At 41.1% G+C, this 19,351-nt stretch overlaps 1 protein-coding gene across 2 annotated transcripts in view; it reads right to left on the bottom strand.

Annotated features, from left to right (window-relative positions):
* Positions 1–299: 299 nt before the first annotated feature.
* LOC126335618 (dehydrogenase/reductase SDR family member 11-like) overlaps positions 300–19,351 on the bottom strand; it is a 61,720-nt gene continuing 42,668 nt past the window's right edge. The window contains exons 5-6 of one of the 2 annotated variants that reach the window (XM_049999071.1): positions 7,980–8,132; positions 301–744 (exon numbers count right to left, since the gene is read on the bottom strand). In XM_049999071.1, coding sequence (XP_049855028.1) covers positions 700–744; positions 7,980–8,132 — 198 coding nt within the window. In that variant the 3' untranslated portion in view covers positions 301–699. Of the gene's footprint in view, positions 745–7,979; positions 8,133–19,351 lie in introns of both variants that reach the window. The other variant, XM_049999072.1, reaches the window with a different exon arrangement.

Raw genomic sequence — 19,351 nt, 5'->3', positions numbered from 1 at the left:
TTCCTTATGAGAATGTGAAATGAGATCTGCCCTGAAAGGAAAGTAACTTCTCTCTTGCTCAGCATACTATTTTATGTCTAATGTACTGACATTTTGGAAATCAAAATAAAATCAGCAGATGGAGCAGCTAAAGAACAAAGAAGCTACTCACTACAAAATTTGTTTTTGCTTGTCAGAAACGATCTATGGCTTCATTGTTTCATAAGTTGTCATTCACTCACATGTAAATTTTGAATCTTTCACTGTGACACAGGAAAATAGCGATGATCCACTCCATAACAGAATACTAGTGTTAATAAAGTTTGTTGATGTGCACCTGAGTAATTAGACCATGAACTTTAGGAATTTCATTGGAATGGTTCACACGAATAGACTGATCCTGTTTCCGAGTGCCAAGTTTATTTCTCATTGTTTATTCTTGTATTGTGTTACTGATAATACAATAGATGTAGCTTTCCGCTCTTAGGCTCTCTTAGCTTTTTCAATTTCACCATTCATACTGATGAAAGCTCAACGTTTAACAACAAGCTAAAATCTATAAAATTCCATTACCAAATACCACATCGAGAAATTATTTTCATGGCTGTTTACGCTTGAATTTGGATTTTCTATTACGTTTAGCGTCGTATATGCAAGTATGGCTCTTGTAATAGAATCGTAGTTTCCTCCGCAAATTTTATGAAGCACTTTAATTTTTTGTCAGATCAACAAATCTCCGGTTGGATGGAGGATAATATCGCAGACCTGCAACAGAAAATGGTTATTCGCAATTATACAAGCAGACACACGAGAACAAACATACGTAGCCCACTGAGAAATCAAAGTGCACCAAACTAAAAACGTATTGTCTAATTTCACGACAGGTATTTCATTAACTCCCAGTGTATTTAGGATATTGTGAGTCCACCATCAGTAGCCTCCTGTTGCTTCTACTTTAGCGCCTGGTTCTATATTTTATCATTCTACCCTGTTGTCTGCCAGTTATAGTCTTGTATATTGTGTGTCTGGAAAATCTTAGTATAAGATTACTTCTAACTAGGTAATGACCTGAGTCAGCATGGCCGGTAATGTCATGTCATATCCTACATCAATAAGTTAATATCGAGGTAGCAGTATAGTATGTAGTAATTTCTTTAGTGCATGACAGAAATAAAATACATTCATTGCACTGGTTGGTACAATTGTACACTGCACGAAAAATCTGTAGACAGTATTGGAAGGTTTACTGTCATTTATAAATTTTAATTTTGTTTACATTTGTGGAGTATACATCAGTTTAAGCAAGTTAATAAATACGTAGATATAGTAAATACTGTAACTATCAAATACATCTGTCACAAGCAGTAAACAATCAAGAAACAATGATTTAAAATGCTGTGTTGGCAGTAAGTATATGGTATAGTACGAACACAGGTACCAAAATACATTTTAAATTTTGTGAACAGCATTTCTGCTTTAAGACGGTATATGTTGTCAGTTGACATATACGTTTTCAATGTAGAATAGCACTTATTGTTGTAAACTGTCACTAGATGGTAAACCCTATGTTTCCACCACTGCTGCAGTGTACCCAGCGGATGGTCACTGCAGCCTTGGCCGAAACATCGGTTTATTGCTCAAGCGACAGTTCAGTCAAAATACACTGCCTCCCGCAGAAGACATGATGAGTCTCTCCTATACCGAGTAACGCTTCCTACGGCCTTAATAACAGCCTCACTTCCCCTGACATGGATGTGTTCACAGTTTCACATAGAAAGTGTGTCATGAAGATGTATCCACTCCTGATGCAAGCAGGCCAACAACTGTTGTAACGCATCCGCGATACCATTGAAACTCGCATTGAGACAGAGTTTACGACTGAGCTGGTCCAACACATGTTCTGTCCGGGACAGATCTAGCGATCTTGCACGCGACAAGACTAACTCTGTATCCCCAGACACTTCAAGCACACGTGTCATGTGTGACAGAGCCGCGTTGAAAAATGGCATAAAGATCCTGGTGCATGAGAGGAAACCCCTCCAGGCGAGCGACATCTCTTACGTATCGCTCTGCGGTCATAGTTTCCTCAGTGACTTGACCTGAAATCAAATCTGATGGCTCCTCACACCAAGAGGTCAGATGTAAAACCACTATTGCTCTCTGAATCGCTGAAAGACTGGGACCTCTCCGCAGGTCTCCGCCATATTCGCTGATGACGGTCATCCGGGGTCGTGCAGAACTACGTTTCACTGCTCAGCGCAGTGTAACACCATTCATCAGCAGGCCGCGCTCTCTAGTTACAGCGCCAGTCAAAACGCCACTATCTCTGTCGTGTTGGTGACGTCATGCTACGCAGAGGGCGGTAATTCCCTAGTCTACCTGCTGGTAGTCTCTGGACAATGGCGCGGTATTAGACAGATTGTTGAATAAATTTTCTAGGATGAGAGGCGCTGGTATGAAGAGGTAATACGCACATTGGTGCACAATTGAGTGATTCTCCCTCTTCGAGGTCAGATGTAGAGAACCGGAACCTTGATTAAAAGTATGCTTGCCCACACATTCCCATGCACTCCAGAACAAGGCCACGTCGCGAATCTGGATATTGCACGATTCGACCTAGCGGGTAGATGAAAACGTATTTTTGTCAAGTGCTGAATCGTCAGTCAACACCTGACACAGCACGTGCTCCTCGTATACCCTGTGAGGACTCGTTATGACACTGGACATGACCGACACTAATGCACTCCGATGCCCATTCTACCACTTAAAGGAATTTGCAAGTCTGAGCATATACATACCCAACGATGAAGTGTACATGTACGTAATTAACTTGAAATCCGACAGTATCTTCTGGGTGCTTCACATATTTTGTCAAGCAGTGTAACTGACTATGAAATAAGGAAGAAACTGATGATTCTTACGAAAAAGCGATCGATAGACATGTATGGTTTTGCCGTGAAAGTGGTTCCTGTGTATTACCATAATAGATTGTGAACAGTGTGCGGCTTTGAAGAAACAGCTTTCAGAATAGGACAGATATTATAACTGCAACTGAAATAATAATAGTAACCATTACCTCTCAGTCCACAAGTGGGAATACCATTTAACTTTGTTACTATCACGTTGCTGAAGATAGATCACGTAACTAATGAGGAGGTACTGAATAGAGTTTGGGAGAAAAGGAATTTGTGGCACAACTTGACTAGAAGAAGGGATCGGTTGGTAGGACATGTTCTGAGACATCGAGGGATCACCAATTTACTACTGGAGGTCAGCGTGGAGGCTAAAAATAGTAGTGGGAGACCAAGAGAGGAATACACCAAGCAGATTCAGAAGGATATAAGGTGCAGTAGTTACTTGGAGACGAAGAAGCTTGCACAGGATAGGGTAGCACGAAGAGCTGCATCAAACCAGTCTCAGGACTGAAGACCACAACAACAACACTATCACGTTCCCTAATGATTCATTAATTATGAATAAGAATTCACCAGTATGTGTATCAAAAGATTTGTTATACAGCCATCCGCTTATGCAGTGTACTTTTGATATTATCTTTCAGCATATGCTAGTGTTAAAATCCTCTTTTCTTTTTCCAGTGAACCTCTATTTCAAGCTATCATTTCTCGCCATCTTTAAAATGTTGCTGTATGATTAAGTACCTGTGTCTATTTGCTGGGCCAGTATTTGGCGCACACTCGCTGCTAGCCATCCATAGAGCACCGTTGTGTGTTCCAGCCGTTCGCGAACGACCATCCTCGTGCACCTTCTGGCCTCCAGCCAGACAGCTGCTGAGAATATGTGCCGTGGTTCTGATGTGATAGAAGTACAGATCGCTCGCCACTACACCCCTGCCCTATTCAGAGTCACTTCAATACACAAAATCCAAATCTCAATAACTTTATTTTAATACCTTCTAACAGAGAAGTACAACAACTGCAGTAAAGCTGCAGCTAGTAATCCACCTAAATGACGCAGCCCTCTCCTTTTTTTAATAATGAGAATAAAATGCATCTCTATCTGTTCTCTTCACGCAGCACTTTCTAGGACTTACAGGCTTGTGGAAGAGAGCACGAGAATACTCAAGCATGGACTCAGAGGAAGCCAAAGATAATTCCCGTAAAACCCCAAGAGAGTACACAGAAATACCTGCACTGAAGAGACATAACATCAGAACAAGCTGCTTAACTGTGTATTGGTCAACCTTTGAAGCAAAATACAGCAGTCATTCTGCGTGGTATGGAATGGTGAAGTTCTTGGTAGGTTTACTGAGCTATTTGGCGTCAGACCAGTACGAACAGATACCACAAATCACGAACTTGCACTTTCTGAGAACGGAGTTGGCACCCGATAGCATTCCAGATATATTCTATCTGGTTCATCCCAGACGAAACTAGTGATCAAGACAGTCATTTGAATGTATTGTAACTCCCGCCAGACAACTTCCCGACTAGTGACACGGACCGTTATCCTACTGGAAGGTCTCAGAGCTGTCGGGGCAAGACATCAAGCAAGAAGAGATGTAGGTGGTCCATGTTGTTGTTGTGGTCTTCAGCCCTGAGACTGGTTTGATGCAGCTCTTCGTGCTACCCTATCCTGTGCAAGCTCCTTCATCTCCCAGTACCTACTGCAACTTACATCCTTCTGAATCTGTTTAGTGTAGTCATCCCTTGGTCTCCCTCTATGATTTTCACCCTCCACGCTGCCCTCCAGTACCAAATTGGTGATCCCTTGATGCCTCAGAATATGTCCTACCAACCGATCCCTTCTTCTAGTCAAATTGTGCTACAAACTTCTCTTCTCCCCAATCCTATTCAATACTTCCTCATTAGTTATGTGATCTACCGATCTAATCTTCAGCATTCTTCTGTAGCACCACATTTCGAAAACTTCTATTCTCTTCTTGTCCAAACTATTTATCGTCCATGTTTCACTTCCATACATGGCTGCACTCAATACATATACTTTCAGAAACGTGTTGCTGACACTTAAATCTATACTCGATGTTAACAAATTTCTCTTCCTCAGAAATGCTTTCCTTGCCATTGCCAGTCTATATTTTATATCCTCTCTACTTCGACCATCATCAGTTATTTTGTTCCCGAAATAGCACAACTCCTTTACTACTTTAAGTGTCTCATTCCCTCAGCATCACCCGACTTAGTTCGACTACATTCCATTATCCTTGTTTTGCTTTTGTTGATATTCGTCTTATACCCCCTTTTCAAGACACTGTCCATTCCGTTCAACTACTCTTGCAAGTCCTTTGCTGTCTCTGACAGAATTACAATGTCATCGGCAAACCTCGAAGTTTTTATTTCTTCTCCATGGATTTTAATACCTGCTCCGAATTTTTCTTTTGTTTCCTTCACTGCTTGCTCAATGTACAGATTGAATAACATCGGGGAGAGGCTACAACCCTTCCCAACCACTGCTTCCCTTTGATGTCCCTCGACTCTTATGACTGCCATCTGGTTTCTGTACAAATTGTAAATAGCCTTTCGCTACCTGTATTTTACCCCTGCCACCTTCAGAACCAATAGATTGTAGTCAGAGTCCACATCTGCCCCTGGAAACGTTTTACAATTTAAAACCTGGCTTCTAAATCTCTGTCTTACCATTATATAATCTATCTCATACCTTTCACTATCTCCAGGGTTCTTCCATGTATACAATCTTTTTTATGATCCAAGATCCATAATGATACAATAATGTTCACGTACTTCACAGCAGTGAAGGTGGCTGTGGTTGCTTCCACAGTTTCCATGTAAGCTTAGATAAATGTCCGTCAAACCACAATACTCAACCAGCCGGCCTCAATCCATAGAAAACAGCTCGTCACGATCAATAACCTGGTGACGCAAAAAATGTGGTTCATCAGACCAGGTCACACTTTTCCACTGATCTGCCGTCCAATCTCGATTATCCAGTACCCACAGCAACCGTAATTATTTGGTCGGCGTGGGAACACGTTGGAGTAGTCTGCTGTTGAGGCTCGTGCTGTTGCATTCTGGAATAGTTGTGCCAGCACCAGCATTGTACTCTGTCTTCACAACTGCCACAAATCACCGCCTAGCCTGCTTCACAGTTTGGGCAAGCCTCTCTGATTTCACGTTCTGTGACGAGGGGTGGAGGTCCACAACGTTGTGACCCACGTGAACCCGCCGTTCTTCAACCACTTTCTGCATCCACGTCCTAACTCCGGAAGCCCTCGTACCGTGCATGGAGAGGGGTTCGAAGTACCGCTACCAATCATTTCCTTTCCTGTTCTAGTCGCATACAAAGCTAGGGAACAACGACAGCCTATCAGCCTCTTTGCGACCTCTAACTTCTCTCATTTTATCTTCGTGGTCCTGACGCAAAATGTAGTTTGGCGACAGTAGAATCGATCTGCAGTCGGCGGAAAGAGCATCGTCTTCCCTCCAGGGATTCCAGTTTTAGTTCCGTAACAATTGCGTGCTGATCGAAGCTACGGGTAACAAATCTAGCTGCACTATTTGTACTTTACTGACCTACAGAATTCGTTTTGTATTAGCGCCATACCCTACTGTAACAGGGGCAAGAAGGGAACCAGCTTAGAAATGCTCCTGTCACAGCACTATAAAAGACGATTACGCTACTCTGTAAAAAATCCAGAGAAAAGTGGGTAAGCAGCTGCCTGAATACCAATTCAACATCCCTCACCATAAATTTTTGGTATGTGACCATACTATAGCCTATTCGTGCTGTAATAGAGTAGCTGAGAGACAGTGACGGTAGAAGAGAGACACAGAGGGAGTGAGGGAAAGAGAGAGAGGGAGAGAGTTAGAGAGAGAGAGAGAGAGAGAGAGAGAGAGAGAGAGAGAGAGAGAGAGGGAGGGGCGAGGGAGGGAGGGAGAGAGAGATTGGAAGAGAGTGGGAGAGAGGGGAGTAATGGCACTGAAAGAGAAAGTGATGGATGAAGGTAATAACAGTTGGAACCAAAGAGACAAGAGGCAGTGCAAAGGAAAGAAAGAGATGAGCGGAACTGCACATAGGCTTGAGGTCTGGAAGCCACTCTCTTTCTCTCCCCCCCCCCCCCACCTACGCCCTCCCCCCCAGCGTTAGACATGAACCCACGCACGTGCTAAAGTTTCCTAGCCTAGGCGTCAAAGCCCCAAGGCAACCATCCAAAAGGAGAAGTGTGGAGAGGAGGAATGATGGCTGAAGAAAAGGATAGCATATTGTAAGCTCGAAAGAAAGAGATATGGACATGGGAGAGAAAAAGAATGGGACGAAGTCAGTGGAAGTGGGACAAAGAGAGACAGTAAAAGTGACAGAAGGAGACAGCAATAAGGAAGAGCAAGACAAAGGCATGAAGACAATAACAGTGTGAGAGACAGATAGGAGAAATTCCAGTGGGATACGAAGTAGATATTGGGAAAGAGAAATACATATACGACAGTAACAGTGAGAATGGGATAATGGGTATAATCACCTAGGTACAAAGAGAGATTGAGAAAAAGGGAAATAGAATGTTCTATTGTCAAAATAATGCCTTAAGTATTTTTTCACAGCTAAACAGAAGATAATTCTGATATCTTTCTGTTCGCATACTTGCTATAACCTCCTTTATATCTTTTGAATTAACTGAACTAAATTTGCTAGTTTTATTTCTTATCCAATCCCTTGTTTCCGATAACCTCAGATTCGTCTCTGTCGCATAAATTCTTCATGCCCACTGCTAAACTGCCAATATTATAAATCTTACTATCGTATCTCAAAGTTGTTATTCAGTTATCACTATTATTATTATGATTAGTCCTTAATACAGATTTAATGGTTCTCTAAGATGGGCTGTGTACGTTTGTAACCACCAATGTTTTATTTATTAACATTAAAAATAGTGAAACAATTTAGAATTTTAATACCTATCGTTTTAATGTAAACTGTGCAAGATACAGGATTACCTGTCATAGAATACATGTCCGTAATTATTCTAAGAAGAGGAAATGTCTAGTTAAATGACCATTATGAGCACGTACTTGAACACGTGGAGGTTGCGATAACATATAGATAACTGCATCCGCTATGTCCTCAGATTCCTTGATAGGCATACGCATATTCTCGAGTACTTCAAGCGAATTCTTTTTTAAGGCATGGAATAATTCTGTTTTCACAAGTCCTGGCGATATTTCCTAAAACAAAGATCAAACGTTAAGAATACAGAAAATTGTGTTAGATTTTCCAATCTGTTTTATTTGCCCTTTCATATTAACTACTTATCTATGGATATTTGTGTGATTCTTGAACTTATTACACTAGTTCAAGTATATTACATATAAGAAGGTTATTTGGCAAGTGAGGAACAATCGATCACTAAACGGAGACAACTGTGAAAACAAAAAGTGTTACATTTGTAACAGTTAGCTACATATTCCAGCTACTTTACTACATAGCACAGTTCTCCATTGGACAGACGGTAAGAGGCTAGGGCTACAGATGGAAAGGTCAATGGCAGAGTACGTGCCATACGCCACACTGAAGTGTGTGAAGGCACCATCATTTAAGATCGAGAGATCGAGCTGCGCCAATAAATGCTCAACGATGGCGCCTCGACCTGTTCCCACTGACCCACCCCACAGATGGTTATGGGCGTTAAAGTCGCCCAGTAACAGGAAAGGTGGAGGCAATTGAGCTATCAGAGCAGCCAGGACATGCTGCGCGACATCACCATCCGGTGGAAGGTAAAGACTGCAGACGGTAACAGCCTGTGTAGTCCACACCCGAACAGCGACAGCCTCTAAAGGTGTGTGGAGAGGTAGACTCGCTGTGAAGAGAGTTCAGGACATAGATGCAGACGCCACCAGACACCCTTTCATAAGCTGCCCGGTTCTTATAATAACCCCGATAGCCACGGAGGGCGGGGGTTCGCATTGTCGGAAACCAAGTTTCCTGCAGAGCAATGCAGAGGAAAGGGTGAAGGCTGATAAGTTGGCGGAGCTCAGCTAGATGGTGGAAGAAACTGCTGCAGTTTCACTGGAGGATGGTGTTGTCCATGGCTGAGAAAGGCTTGACGGGACTGGGAAGGGAGATTACGCCTCTGGGTCACCTGCTGCCTCCGATTTAGCACCTGTGATAGTGCTTTCCATGGCGTCTGATGGACCGGCGAGATCGAGGTCTTCAGCGGACGCCAGAATCTGTCGTAATGTTGTAACAACTCTGCAGTACCCTCTTCAAGGAAGGCCGCCTCCTAAGATTTCCGTATTTTTCATGCTGAACTGCAGCCCGTTGTCTGTGCTAAAATTTTGTCTTCATAACGGCGGTTCATTTGCGCATAGATGAAAAACAGAGGGAGCAAAGACCAAGACATATGGTGGGTGATCAAACACTTCCCATCGAAAACGCTGCAGAAGCGTCTTCGCCGCCCCTACAATGTGGACCGAGAATTGTCATGAAGAAGGAAATGCGTGGCAGTTACTTTATGTGGAATTGCATTAAATCAGACGAAAGCTCCAGACAGGCACTCACATAATGCGAGAGACACTATTTTCTAGGCATTTTGCACCCTCTGTGCACGCTCAGAACTGAAAGGAGCGACGTGACACTATCTGCGGGCGGACAAGATAAACTGCGCACCACATCTGAGCCACGTTTTATCGGATTCTCACTGCGGTTTCCATTTTGCGACCAATTGTTCTTTTCTTTCTTAATAGTCCTCATACAATGAGCAGTACAGGTTTTACAGCTAAGCTACATGACTTGTACAGTTTAGAAGATATAGCGTAAAGTTTTTAATAACTTTCACTGTTCAAATAATTTAAAACTCATAAATCAAGAACAATTCCTGTGATGTAATTCAATTAGTGTTCCTCAAACGTCTTACATTAGACGCCATCGAATGTATGCTGTTGACTTCAGTAAATGTCTTCATGTGGGTGATGGTGTCAGTCTAGAGAATTCATTGGATGAATTTGATTGGCATATCGTGTGAATACTTCTTTTACCGTCCTAAGAGTCACGTATGTTTGTCATATGAACTCTACAGTTGAAGCCTAGTCTCACTCAGCCATATTAACGAGCCTACTATTTGTCTAATCGTACGTCAGTGTTATGAGACAGATGCTTCCCAGTAACTGTGTAATGTATCCATAGAATGGCGTGTGGTCCTAGTTAGTGGAAGAACTTATACATACATTACTCAGTCAAGTCTTCAGAAATCCGTATCCAGCAGTTGTGTTATGTAAGTAAAACTACATAAAGCCTCATTTTGCTACTTTTTGGCAGTTCAATTTCACGATCAGTTTTCCATTACGTTGTGTTAAACTGAAGGTAACAATTTGATTTATTTCCCCCTGAAACATAGAGAAAATTTGTACGTGCGTCTTTGGGATAGTTGATCTGGCAAAAACGTGAGATGGACACGAAGGACCAGAGCTTCATATACCCGTGTGCACACACACACACACACACACTCACACACACACACACACACACACACACACACACACACACACACACACACAAGCACAAACACAGTGTCCCACGAATAATGCGACCAACTTCAGGGGGTTGCAGAATGTGTGTTGAGGAACACCTCTAGCATAGGAACCTGTGTCCTGAAACATCAAAGGTGGTAGAATAAAGTTGAATAGAAAGTAAGTCAGTACTTTTCAAAATATTAATGAGGAATACAAGAGTCATGAAAAAATCAGAATTTTCCATATATTATTAAATTCCAAGGTTCATCTCTCTCTGTTTCCTTTACTCTTCAAAATTATTCGGGATAGGCACGTCAAAATTTGTATGAAATTCTGCTTGCTGACAGTGAATCAAATCTGGAAGACCACCTAATTGGACACAGTTTCTTTAGAGTCTAACACGACTTTCAGTTCAATATTTCCTTTTATTTGTTTCCACTGAACCACAGCATCACTGATGAACGCTTAAATGCATGGTTTTTGTGTAAAACTGTTGCAGTTCCAATATATTGACTATGGAATCATTTAGTAGCAATTTTTTTGTGTAATAATCAATGTATAATTACATATTTGGGATCCATGGTTTATTTGTTGACTGAAAACCTTAGTGTTTGCCTCATACAGATATAGCGTGGTCGTATCATTGACAACTGCAACTATCCAGCTGTATTTTCATCTCCTGTAACTAACTTTATTATTTACTTTTTAAAACAATCATAGCCCCTTACCTCACGAAATCCTAAGAAACCATTTCTTCATTTCAAATTAATTTTTATTTGGGTTCCTAAATCCAAGTGCAAAAATGTTACAACACTAAGTTGGTCTTTTCTGGAAATAGTAGGGCACTAAGAGAGACCTATGATTCCAACGTAGAGATCTTTCAGGAAAATCTCATGCAGTTGGCAGTTGTGCATATCTTATTTTGCTGATGTCATCATCAGCATTTCCTTATCTCTACTCATTTGAGGATTTATGTTATTCTAACATGTGCCAAGGTCAAGGATTGGAGGGACTCGTCACAACCACTGTCAATGAATTCGTGGGAGGGAGAAGCGACTGCAGTTCGCACGCATGCCATATTTCGCAGACAACAGAACATTCACCCACCCCTCAACAGCTCTGCAAATTTTGCATTAAGCACACCCCACCCCAGCCACAGCCCCATGCCCCAGCGCACCTCGTGCTTCCACTCTGCTGCTATTTTTGCGTGACTTCCTTCCAAAATTTCTTTTAAGGACTGTTTCACCAGTCCTCAGAGAGGTAACTTTCATTTGGAGGTATATATTATCCGCCGTTGAATATGGGAACGGGTAAATTGCATATTTCTCTATAAACGATTAAAGACCAACATTTGCTCTAAAATATAAGTAACAAAATTGGAATTATTATTCACTGAACAGACATTTTTTTATCATAAACTCTGAAAATGTAAATATAAGCAAGTCCACTTTGACATCCTACTTGCCCGTGTCACTCGCAGATGACTGCACTGTAAAATCAAGCCCATTGTTCGATCACTGTACTACACAACAGATGGCTCAAATATCAATCTGAAGCTCCAACTAATTGGAAATTAATTATTTTTGCATTTAAGGTTTGGCACACATTCTGAGGTATCTGTAAGCAACTGAGCAGGCAGACTGACTGTAACTACCCACAACATACAGTCTAACGAAATATTTCTGAGAAAGTTCAAGAAGCACAATGTTAATATTACTATCTGAGAAACGCTGTCACAATAAAGCAAAAAAAAAAGAAAAGAAAAGAAAAGATCTGTAGGGTAGAAGAAAGCTAGGTACAGACAGTCTTTAAATTAGTGGCCAAATTTCTGAAGTATGTGGGCACGTGGTAGAGTTCACCAATTGATATTCATAGAAATTGGGCCTTAAATCTGATGTCGTAAAACTATCCTGAGCAGGCTTAGGCCTAAATATTCAGCATCGTAAAATTACCCTGACTAGGTTTATAACTGTAGAAAAATTTGTGTTAGCTAAGCATTCAAATAGACAGACTGAATCTAACTACTCACAACACAGCCTCAAAGTATATATTTTATGATTTGTAAACAGTTTTCAAGTATAGCTTTAATAGGGGACAGCGATAATGCATCCTGTTATTCAATAGAAAAAAATATAAACCATGCTTTCCACTGGCCGTTATTGCTGTTATTACAATTAGGCCTGGCCTGCTAAATTTTATGTAAATAACTGAAGTTTGCAGTTATAAGGATCTCTAAAAGCTTTGTTAAAAATTACACCAGCAGTGTTGTTCAGATTGTTGAATACTTACTGTGAATATTCTATCCGTGCAGTTGCACTCTGCAAAACATGTCTTGCGAAAATAGGAACCAGTAGCTAACCACAACACCACAAAACATGCGGATAACACATCTGTCTTACTAAGAAAGGAAGGATAGAATAAGGTGTTTTTATTACCAAAAATATTACTTAAGAGAATAGAAGAACATGTACAGCTTGTACACACACAATGATAGAATGTGGCACTGGCATATGTGACATCTCCAAGGACAACATCAGAGTTGATATCTCGAGAAACAGCTGTGGACCATAGTTTACTGCGAGACGTCTCACACTTTGCAAGCACAAATTATATATTGCGCAGCTAAATGTTCTTTAATGTGCATATATATAGAAATACAAACAAAAGCGCCACGAAAATTTCTCATTGTCTTAGCGTTGTTTCATATAATCGAGACACTCTGTGTAGCACATTTTAATATACGTATGTAAATACGTCATTTAATTCGTGGATATGGTTATGATAGCATACGTCAACTTCTTTACAAAAAAAAAAGACGTTTATTGTGCTTCACAACAGTTACATATTAATATGGTGAGAAAAAAACACTTTGTGCTTGTTCTGTCTTGTTGACGTTGAATGAATTGAATACTAAATGAAGAACTATAGATAGTATAGGCACGTAACATGCGACACATGAGAAAATGGAGACTGCACGTTTAACACAGGTTGTTATATGTTCACGTGAGTGGAACAACGCGCCCACCTCGTCCTGGAAGAAAATATTACACAGACGAGTATCCTCATTGCTTTGTTCAGGATATCTGCCTGAAGTTTAATATTTAACACTTCGTTTGCAGTAGTTGTCTCATTTTTCGTTCGACAGTTAGCAGCCACGGAGTCAGTGTCCTTTAAACGAATTAGAAACATACATTTGGAGAACCACACAGTGTCTGTTGTCCAAGGAGGATCGTTTTCATGCCAATGATTCCAAACACTGCCACTATGAAAACACACTATTTCATCGCCAAAACCAGTGTAAATGTGTCCGTCTTCACTTAGCTCATCCACTTGCTATTTAGCAGCAAGAGGCAACTCATCGTATGTTGCTAATTTAGCGTCCTATGTGCTGTATTTAAGCAAGTATGTTCCCTACATTATTTCAGCAGAACTGTATTGAGACAATGGTTCTGCAAAGGAATTTGGACGTACTTCCATTCTGCACATATTACCTCCTACACGCGTATAAATTCCCTTATGGTTTAATGACCATTATCGATCTGCAGCTACCGTGAACTGTAATCACAATGCCAACTGCTGCACCACGTGCGGCTTTAGAGGAACTGGAGAACTGATGACTGAACACACCAATGTCATGCACGCTGCGACCTGCTGATGCAACCTGAGAGACAGGTCAAGTCCAAAAGACTTTTCTCGGTATCAACAAAGGTTGAGAAACAAACAACCCATGGCTAGGCACCGTGGCTGCTGCGACCTGCTGGTGTAACAAGAGAACAGGCAGATATACTACTTGACAGCAACAGTTCTGCCGTGCTTACTGGAGGCATGAATACCAGGAAGCGAGTTCATTTTCCGGAACCTGGACCCTGCGCACACATTAATTTACGCGTTGGACGATTGGGATTCTACCATATACACAGAGGCTGTGAAGGAACAGTGGATGCCGGTACCTATCGACCACTTGTGCTCTGATCGTCGTACTGACGAAGTCTCCAGAATTATTTCTCCAATTCTTCAAGAGAACGACAGATGATGTGACATGTGTTCAATACTTACTTGACTTCTGTGAATGAGAAAGTGGAAAATAGGAAACAACCAAATAAATAATTGTAGTGTACACAAAAAATATTTATTCATGAATGTGTAGTTTATACTGCCGATATCAGTAATAAAATTGTCCATGTTTTCCAGTAATAACCACAAACCAAAGCTTTCATCACTTGGTCTCTTACCCTCACTAATAGGTGAGGGATATTGAGAACATTAGAAAAAGACTTTCCTCCACCACACAATCCTCATTTTACGCTCTAAAGATCAAAGAGGGCTGTACTTCTGATCACATTATTTTCCACTCATTCATTCCAAATTTGCTCGTACTTGCAGTCCAATTGTAAACTCCTAGCTGAATTGTATTATCGTGTGTACACGTGTGTCAGTTTCTTGTAGGGCTGTCTGGTGTTAGGCATTGGTTTTGATGCATCAGGAATCAGGTGTGAGGTGTCACGCGTCAGGCGTTAGGTTCGAATCTACGTTCTGTTAATAGTAGACAGCAAGGAAACTCCTAATTCCGGCTTGCAGGTACAATACGTTATAACCAACCGTGGAGCGACATAGGTGTAAAACAGGTAGAGAGGGAAGGCATCCTTGTCACTCCAGGGAGGCAGAGCCACCTCAGTAATGTCGATTTAAAGATGACATGGCCTGTAGTTTGTAAGGCTCTATCTGTGACATATTTTATTACCACGATACCCATGCGGTTTGGGGTTTGATTGACGAGTAAAGAGGTGGGGCTGCTTTAGATAAAGCATATCATTTTTCAATATTTATCCAGTTCATATGTAAATATTCAATTATAGATACGCTCATATTGCTTACATAACCAACTGTAGTTTGCTATTTCTTTCTGTACCATCCAACACTAATACAGAGTCTCTAAGTAGGGTATCCACTTATTCATCCAAGTGGAAATGTTAATTGCCAAAACCAAGAATGAAACACACACACACACACACAGATCCCTATTTCAGGCATTTTGTTGACGTTATCCTGCTGTAAATAAATGAGGATCATCCTACCCCGCGCTGCACAGCCAAAACATCACGCTCGGATGCAGCATTACACTGTTCTGTCCATTCGCTGGAGGGAGTCTCCCTCCCTTCTACGGACACCTTGCCACAAAATAGAGCAATTTCACTAGCCGTTTACAGTTGGATTGCCAAGTACAACCAAACTAAGAATGAATGACCGACAGATTACGTGACCAGAAATACGCCATTTTTGATTGTAACGAGTGTAAGAGGAGCCTTGACAACCATAACCAATCATTCTTCTGTGGTAGTCGAAGCGTCAACATGGATTCCTCAATGCGCTCAATATGCCTCAGCTATCGATGAAGAGGACTAGACGAACGGACGGACGCTTCGGCCTATGATTATTAATCGTGAACCTCGACAGTCATGTTTCTGACACTGGAAAGATAAATTACACCGAAATGGTACGCTAGTTAGCAAGAAGAAATTAAATGTCCTTACTCCCTTCAGAGCCAACGGCCTTGAGGCAATGGTAGCACCGGTTCCCTTCATGTGAACGAAGTTAAGCGCTGTCGGGCTGGGCTAGCACTTTGATGGGTGACCATCCGGTCTGCGGAGCATTGTTGGCAAGTGGGGTGCATTCAGCCCTTGTGAAGGAAACTGAGGAATTACTTGACTGAGAAACGGCGGCTCCGGTATCGTAAACTAACTTACGGACGGGAGAGCGGTGTGCTGACCATATGAACCTCCCTATCCGCATCCAGTGGGCTGAGGATGACACAGTGGTCGGTCGATACCGTTGGGCCTCCATGGCCGGTTTGGGCGGAGGCTATTTCTTTTATTAGATACCATGTTAAAGGAACATAACATGTTAAAGAAAGGGGCGTGTGTCTATTATCTACGTCGTAAATTCTCCACGTTCGTCATTCCAAGACGGTTCAAGGGGAAGCCACCATTGCTCCTGCTCGAGAATGACAGTACAAACGAAAGAGGAATATTGGATAAAACCTGTAGAAAAACACTGTAAAACCTTTCGAAGAACTATAAAAATCCTATAGCTATATTATGTAAAGTGGAATTAGCTGACATAAAAATGGTTGTTCGAATGGGAGGGCTGCTTGAAAATTTCAGCAGCTACGTGTTGAATACTATTACCTTTTGGTTTACGACATAACGTAAGATTTTGCCGGAAGCTTTAATAAAATGAAGATGAGTCACTCCCTAATGTCAATCCAGAGCTATAGCATGGAAGAATACTATACGGAAAAATCGGTGTGATTGTGTCTAAGGCAGTTGTAATAGACTGTTTTACGTGGATGACTTCCAGTGGTAGGGTATATTTAAATGTTAAATCACAACCCCTATTGTGAATAAAATTATCAGAGCCCACCACTTTAATTTTCTGAGCCACCAGTCTTCTGACAGGTTTGATGTGGACCGTCTTTGCCAACCTCTTCATCACACAGAAGCACTTGCAACCTACGTCCGCAATTAATTGCTGGGTAAATTCCTCTGTCTTCCTCTACAGTTTTTGCCCTCTACAGCTGCCTGTAAGACTATGGAAGTCATTCCCTGAACTTTTAACAGATGTTCTATCATACTGTCCCTCTCCCTTGTCAATGTTTTCCACATACTCCTTTCCTCTCCAATTCTGTACAGAACTTCCTCATTCCTTACCTTATCACCCCACCTAATTTTAAATGTTTGTCAGTAGCACCATATCTGAAAATCTTCGAGTCTCTTCTGTTTTGGTTTTCCCACACACCATTTTTCACTACCATAGATTGCTGTGCTCCAAACGTACACTCTCAGACATTTATTCCTTAAATTAAGGGCTACTACGTCTTTAGTCTAGCTTCCATTATCGACCACAATGTCAGAACTGCCTCTCCGGTTCTTTTACCTTTCCTAAACTCAAACTGATCGCCCTCTTATTCATCCTCAATTTTCTTTTCCATTCTTCCATATATTATTTTTTCAATAACTTTGACGCATGCGCTGTTAAGCTTTTTTAGTGATTATTATCGCTCCTGTCAGCTCTTGCAATCTTCGGAATTGTGTGGATGACATTTTTCTGAAAGTCAATGGGCACGTCGCCAGACCCATGCATTTTTACAGACCAATGTGAATAGTCGTTTTCTTTGCACTTCCCCCAGCAATTTTAGGAATTCTGATCGAGTTTTATCTATGTGTTCTCCCTTATTTGATCTTGTGTTCTCAGATCTTTGATATTCTAATACTGGATTCCCTCTCTCTTCTAAATCGACTCCTGTTTCTTCTTCTATCACATCAGACAACTCATCCCCCCTCAGAGAGGCCTTCGAAGTACTCTCTCCACCTATCCCCTCTCTCCTCTGCACTTGGCACTGGAAGTGGCGTTGCTCTCTTAATTTTATCACCATTGCTTTTAATTTCACCGAATGTTGTATCAACTTTCCTATATGTTGAGTCTGTACGTCCGACAATCATTTGTTTTCGATTTCTTAACATTTTTCACGTCTTAGCTTCCCTACACTTCCTGTTTATTTCATTCCCAAGTAACTCGTATTTCTGTATTTCTGAATTTGCATGAACATTTTTGCAATTCCTTCTTTCATCGATTATCTGAAGTACTTCTTCTATTACCCATGTTTTCTTTGCAGTTACCATCTTAGTTCCTATGTTTTTTCTATCCATTTTCTGAAATTGCCCTTTCAACTATACAACGTACTGAGCTATTTCTAAAGCCTTAGAAAACTTCAAGCGTATCTCGTCCTTCGTTAGTAATTCTATATCACAATTCCTTGCGTATTGATTCTTTCTAACTAATCTCTTAAAAATGAGCCTACTTTGCATCACTACTACATTGTGATCTGAGTCTATATCTGCTCCAGGTATGACTTACAATGCAGAATCTGATTTTGGAATTACTGTCTGATAATGATGTAATCCAAGTATACCTCTTTCTCTTGTGATTCTTGAACAGAGTATCCGCTATTATTAGCTGAAATTTACTGCAGAACTCAATTAGATATTCTCCTCTCTCGTTCCTTGTCCCAAGCCCATATTCCCCTGTAACTATTTATTCTGCTTCTTCTCCTACACCAGCATTCGTCCCCCACAATGATTAGATTTTCATCTCCCTTTACATACTGTATTACCTTTGAATACCCTCATATGCTTTCTCTATCTCATCTTCAGCTTGCGACGTCGTCACATACGTATATGTGAACTGTCGTTGTCGGTGTTGGTTTGCTGTCGAGTCTGATATGAACAACCCTATCACTAACCTGTTCACAGTAATGCACTCTCTGTCCTACCTTTCATAAAGAATTCTTCTCCTGTTACACCATTTTCTGTTGCTGTTGCTATTACCCTATACTCGTCTGACCAGAAACTGTGATTGTGCAAGAAGGCTGACACATAGCTTTAAAGACAATGTGTGGCGAGATCTGGCTACCACTGGGTAAAGTATAACATCTGCATTTACTGTTAATAGCACTGTAAATGTGGCCATATGTTGGAGTCCTGGCCGAAAATGATGATTTGTAGCACTTTACTACCTTAAAGTACACACGAAAAACATGTTTATAAAGCTCCATTCTACCTGGATCTGCTTAAAAAGGATGGTTACATGGTATCTAAGGCTGTCCAGGACTGGTTGTTGTGCATCTAGCAGTAGAACAACTATTTATAGAGCTTAAGACCAAAGACATAACAATATTTAATCAACACTCATATGCCAAAGTCATAAACATAAATTGTTGAATATGATGTTCGTCAGTTATACGAAACACCGTTTTTTCTCAGTACCCAAACATGTTACGGCACGACTGTGCCATCATCAGTGGGTTTTCATTTTTATTTATTCTGCAATGTGAACATTTTTGTTAAATAATTATAAAACTATGTGCATCTTTAGTTCCA

This window comes from Schistocerca gregaria, chromosome 2 (genome assembly GCF_023897955.1).
Source record: "Schistocerca gregaria isolate iqSchGreg1 chromosome 2, iqSchGreg1.2, whole genome shotgun sequence".
Classification (NCBI taxonomy): Eukaryota; Metazoa; Arthropoda; class Insecta; order Orthoptera; family Acrididae; genus Schistocerca; species Schistocerca gregaria.
This window is presented reverse-complemented; position numbering and strand designations above follow the sequence as displayed.